Source organism: Camarhynchus parvulus, chromosome 1, assembly GCF_901933205.1.
Source record: "Camarhynchus parvulus chromosome 1, STF_HiC, whole genome shotgun sequence".
Taxonomy (NCBI): domain Eukaryota; kingdom Metazoa; phylum Chordata; class Aves; order Passeriformes; family Thraupidae; genus Camarhynchus; species Camarhynchus parvulus.
Window position 1 is genome coordinate 18,871,320 of NC_044571.1, and position 5,511 is coordinate 18,876,830.

A 5,511-nucleotide genomic window follows, 5' to 3' on the forward strand; every position below is an offset into this window, starting at 1 on the left:
ATGTATGTGGCAGCCATATATGATCACAATACACAATAGGAACTGCTCATTTCTACACTGTTTCTAGGGAAGTAAAGGGTTACTAGGGGAAGTGGTGTTTTATCACACATTCAACATTGCACAAAAATAGCCTAGAAAACCAAAATGCTTACATTGAAGTCTCCACATTTCTGTAATTAATACCACAATGATCTATTTTGGATATGGTTAGCATATGCTTTCTGTCCAATATATGTATAGTTAATGATATCTGGGGAGGTGCATGAAAGGGAGAGAAAATCTTCTGAGAAATACTGAGAAAGGAAGAATTTGCTTCAGAACTGGAGGGCAGAGCTTCTCACCACATCACTTCGGCAGAGCTGCCTCTGGGCTGGGGGTGGGGAGGCAGCAGCACCAGACACCGTAAGTCTCACAGGGCTGGCAGACTGTGCCTGCACTGAGTGTGAGATCAAAACCCATATGTTTCTCTTTCTAATGGCCCTTTTTCATAACCAGGTTTTGGGCTGTAATTTTTTTTTCTAGGTAATTTGTGGCTGATGAAAGTTTGTAGACTGACAGCTGAAGAGACTGATTTTATTAACACCCAACACAGTCCTGAGTATTACAATCGATTCCAAGCCTTCATGTTTCACATCATCAATTGCATTGCCATAAAATAGGTGTCAGATGTGACCACCTCAGTACTGCCCAGGCAAAGCATGGCAAAGACCTGGCACATTTTTCTTTGAATGTATGAAAAGAGATGAACAAGGAGCAAAGCAGGGGATGATTGACTCCAGTCAGTAATCCCTGAACTTGACCTAGAAGGTTTTCTTCACAGTTGATTTTGTAATTTTGTTCAGTCCTTGATGGCAGAAACAGAGCTATAACAGTGGTAGTGGCTTAGTGCCTTATCTCCTGAAAACAGATCTGAGCTTCACCACCTCAAGCTGCAGTTGGTGGTACCCTTTGACCAGCACTGATCACTTTGGATGTGCAGTTCTGAAGTCATAGGCCTCATTACTCGTTACATTTTTGCTGAACTATGCTGTATTACAGCATGCACTTTCATTGACTTATGCAGAGCTGTGTATACCTCATGCTTTGCCTCCCTCAGAAATACCTTGCTGGTTTTTTCCCAAGTGCTTGCTTCTACTCCTCTGTGCACGTGCAGCTCATACTGTACACTTCTGCACCAAGTCATGTCACATCCCGTGCTACCTGATTAAGATCAGTAGCTGGGAGTTGATTAATTGACTTTTCAGAAACTCAGCTTGTAAGTTTCCCATCTTTCCCATTATACACGGGGAATAAAATCAGAGCTTAAACAAGCACAAGAAATGGTTCATTTCCTTCCTGAACTCATCACCTTAAATTACTGTGAAGGTCCTTATATGACACCAGGACTTCCCAAATTTTCCCATGGACTGCATCAAAAAATCTCAAGCCTCAACGGAGATTCTTATCAAACACTCAACTCTGCAAGTTTTCCACTGCTGGGGGGCTGGGGACTGTGCCCACAAGTAAGTGGCACCCCTCTGGCTCCCATCTTCTCCAGAAGCACAGACATCCACCAAATCTCCAAGGAGGACCCCCACTGCCTTCAGTGGTGCAAAACCAAGGACAGCTTATTGTTGCAGTCAGAAGCTTTTAGGAAGCAGTAATAGGATGAAACCCCAAGTCTACATGACCCCACCAAGTCAACAGCCTCAGCAAAACTCAAGCTTCCCCAGAGGGACTAATTTTGCTTTATAGGAACTGGCTGAAATTAATGCAGCCTCAAATCCATAAGATAAAACTAAGGCACTGCAGCAGCATGCTCACCACCCTCCTACAGGTTATCTGACAGCATTTTTGTTTCCCAGAATGATCATTACTCACTCCATTTTGATGAAATTCATGACTACTAAAGACAACTCCTACTGATCTCCCTGGATCACAGGTTTTACCCGCAGTCATTTGAAGAAAAATAACCAAGAAACCGTCCCAGGCCTGAAAGAATTGCTGTAAACCAGCAATGGAGTGTGGCTATTTGCATGCCAGATTTTTTATGATCTTTATTTTATAAGTTACCACAAATGTTTTTGTCCCCAAATGGTCCATTTTGAATTTTTAAGAAGACTGTAGCTTTATAAACTTTGAAACCAGTTTTAGGATCAAGGAGACTGTTAAAAGATGTTGTTCAAAACATGAGCAACATAGTAGCAAAATTATTTTTATTTCCATGGAACACCAACCATCAAATGCTTTACGAAACTAAAAAGCTCATGTTCAACCTTGGACTTAAAATTCAAGTTACAGCTTCCTTTAAATACCATATCAAAATAACAAGCTTAAATTATTAAACAAACTAATTAGGGGTTTATACAACTGAGGCTGAATCTCTGCAACAGTACAGAATGGTTCTTAATAGAAGAGCTATGCTATGGGTGGGGCAAAGCAATAAATGCAGCCTGATTGTTTTGCCTTTATCTCTACATAAAAGAAATACTTAAAGGAATATACTCACATGGTGACAAATTACAAATATGCAATTTTTTACTGAAATCTGTCTAGAAACTAGCTTCGAGGATCACAAGTTTATGTGTTGGTGAGCACACAAATTGAAAAAAATGAGAATGGTGACTGATGTTTGAGGCATCTCCAAAGGTTTTATAGTATCCTGTGTGTCAGTACCGGCTCTTATGCTTCTTATCCATTGATACAGTTCTCCAAATAGAGGACATAAATACCATCCAGGTTTTAAAACATTTTATTTGCATATTAAAAAAATTGTGCATTCCAATAATTAAAATCATTTGAACAAAAAAAAAAAAAATGGCACTCGATTAACTGCATTTTACAGCTCGCAGGACCTTGGTACAGCTTTGCATTTATTCGTGTGTTACTCTAGTTTACTGTAGTCCCACCCAAGTTCTTCTTTCATCAACATGCAAGCTCTTTCATGCCACCAGGACCAAAGCCAGACAGGCAGAGGGAAAGGCAGCGCCTTCATTCAGTGTCAGTAGTTCTCTCTATTCTTTTGATGTGAAAGGGGCAGTACAGTCATTTTAAACTTTATCCAACCTCTTTGCATCTTACAAAGTTAAACAGCTAAAAGAAGTAAAATAAGAAGGCAATGCTTGTGGAATGTACAGTGCATAATTTGGAAGGGCAGATTTCATTACGATTCACCCGCTTGCTTCTCCTGTTCAATTGCTAAAAGAGGGAAAAAAACAGAAAAGGAGAAAACAAAATGAAAATCAAGAACCTGATATGCATTCACATGACAATTGCTATAAACTCCTAAAACAAATGTATATTTTCAGCTACAGATCAAAACGGCGTGTAGATAATTGTAAATTAAGCGCTGCTAGGCGGTGGGTTCAGGTTTTTGCTGTCTAGCACAGACATAGCCGCGTATCCTCCCTCCCTCCACCCGCCGCACCCCGGCTCCCGCCTGCCGCCCCTCTTTGTCTCCTCCCGCCTCCCCCCCTTCATCCTTCCCTCCCTCCCTGCCCGTCTCCCTCCTTCCCTGCCTACTCCCTCCCTCCCTCCCTGCGCGCCTGCTCCTCCCTGCCGCCTGCCCTCACTCACTTTCTTTTGAAGGCAGCGGATTTTTCTCTTGCGTCTCTGTCTTCTTCAATTTGGACTTGTCAAATTTCTCGATCTCAGCCATGTCTGGTTTGTCGGACATGTTGGCAGGTGTCTCTGTGCACGGAGGAAGGGAAGGAAGAGCCCGTTACCCCCGGCCAGCGCCGCCCGGTGCCCCCGCGGGGCCGCGCCCGCCGCACCCAACGCGGGCACCCGCGGGAGCCGCACGCTCAAGCTCGCTGCAAGTTAAACGCTTCACCCCCGACATATTTAAAAATAATACTAATTTTTGGGAAGCGTCTGTATAATCCAGCATCCCAAGCGTTGCGGTTCGCCGCCAGCCTCCACCGGGGGTAGGTCCCACTATCTGCGTGCTGCGGAGTACAATAGGGGGGACGCGCCCGGCGCTGACCGCGTTTTTAACTCGTTAAGGGAAAAGTAATTTAAAAATATAGCCCCGTGCCGGCAACAAAGCCGCCTTGCGCCTCGCACGCCACCGCCCTGCAGCGGCGCGCCCTTAGACAATACCCCCAGGCGGACAATAGCCCCCTCCCTTCCTCCTCGCCTCCCTCCACCCCCCCGGACAAAAGCCCCCGCGCCCTGCCCTGCCCGCAGTCCCCCCCCGGCAGGGGTGCCGGGTTCCTGCTGCCTGTGCCGAGGGACCCGGGGGGGTGGCTGGGGGTGCGGCGGGACCCACCGGTGTCGCCGTGCGGTGATGCTCACTCCCGCCGCTCGCTGCTGCCGCCGCTCCGCACGCCAGTATAAAGGGCGCTCGCTGGCGGGGCGGTTTTATCCCCGCGCCTATGCAAATGAGGTGATGTCATTTTGCCGCTTTCCGCGTTTTTCTCTCTCTCTTTTCTTCTTTACCCCCTTGCTTCCTCCCCCTCCCTTCTTCGCCCAGCCCTCCTGCTCTCCGCGCACACGCGTACACGCACACAAAGCTACACACACACACACGTACACGAATACACGCACGCACAGACACACTCAGAGACACAAGCACAGCTCTCAGCTCGGCTTGGAGCCGAGCATCGCCCCAGTCTCCTCGGTCCCTGGCCCGGCCCCGGCCCACGGGAGAGAGCCCCAGGACGGGCCGGGGGGGGGCCACTGTCCCTGGCTCCCGGGGCCCCGTCCCGGCGCTGCCGCGTGTCCGGGCCGGGCCGGGCCGAGGGCTGAGACCGGGACAGAGGCAGGGACCGGGACCAGGGCCAGGGCAGGGGCAGAGCCGGCCGCCTCCCGCGGTGGCGGAGGGCTGTGCTTGGCTGGAGCCGGGCGGTGGCTGCGCTCCACGTCCCTGCGTGACGCTCCTGTGGTTGAGCAGTATCATCTCGCTGATAACGTTACTCAAATGTCGGCATTTAGAAGGAAAAGCCGAAACCTTCGTCCCTTCAGAGCTCCGGGAGCTGTCGCCGACGCGCCCCCCAACCCCCCGCTGCCTTTGCATCCTGATTCAGGGACAGCACAATCCCATTGCTGATGTCGCTGCGCCCCTGCTGCAGTGGAAGGAGGGAACCACCCCACAGCGCCCCCGGGCCAGGCTCTGGTGCCGGGCCAGCAGACAATGGCTGTGGCCAGATGCCGCCGGGCCCTGCCCCCAGCCCCGCTCCCGAGCAGCGGGGCGGCCCCGGCCTGGCACCGCCCGCCCGGCCCAGTCTGCCTGTGCCCGGAGGGAAGGAGGGCTGGGACCGGGGCTGGGGCTGTGCGGACCCTCGGCTGGCTCTGGGCTGCTGCCTGCCCCGCTGCGGTGTTCCAGATGTGCTCGGCGGCTCCCTGGGCTCGGGGATTCAGCCGGGCAGCCCCGAGCAGCAGTCGCTCGCAGCCGCAGCATCACCCGGCGCGGTGGGCAGCGGCTGCAGGGGAGGCGGCAGGAGCGGGGAGGGGATGGGACGCGTGATTCCTGTTTCTGCAAATACGGCATTGGGAAAAAACTGAAGTATTCGCGTGAAAGAGCCGAGAGAC

At 50.4% G+C, this 5,511-nt stretch overlaps 1 protein-coding gene across 3 annotated transcripts; it reads right to left on the reverse strand.

The window, feature by feature from the left end:
• Positions 1-2,715: 2,715 nt before the first annotated feature.
• TMSB4X (thymosin beta 4 X-linked) lies at positions 2,716-5,277 on the reverse strand. Of its 3 annotated transcripts, none has more exons than XR_004061260.1 (4): positions 5,260-5,277; positions 4,250-4,353; positions 3,556-3,669; positions 2,716-3,177 (listed from the first exon to the last, which is right to left on the reverse strand). XR_004061260.1 is itself a non-coding variant. In XM_030962371.1 (3 exons), the coding sequence occupies exons 2-3, from the start codon at positions 3,653-3,655 to the stop codon at positions 3,143-3,145; spliced, it is 135 nt and encodes a 44-aa protein (XP_030818231.1). In that variant the 5' UTR covers positions 3,656-3,669; positions 4,250-4,353; the 3' UTR covers positions 2,716-3,142. The 3 variants fall into 3 exon arrangements, 1 of the variants encoding a protein (XP_030818231.1); XR_004061259.1 differs by lacking the exon at positions 5,260-5,277 and adding an exon at positions 4,931-4,948; XM_030962371.1 differs by lacking the exon at positions 5,260-5,277.
• Between the last annotated feature and the right edge of the window lie 234 nt (positions 5,278-5,511).

What these genes read in the sequence shown, in the direction of transcription:
- TMSB4X (XM_030962371.1), bottom strand. Translation starts at nt 3,655, where the DNA reads ATGTCCGACAAACCAGACATGGCTGAGATCGAGAAATTTGACAAGTCC. An exon ending in TCCGCTGCCTTCAAAAGAAA is followed by an intron (nt 3,178 to 3,555) that starts GTGAGTGAGGGC and finishes TCCCTCTTTTAG; the next exon opens with CAATTGAACAGGAGAAGCAA.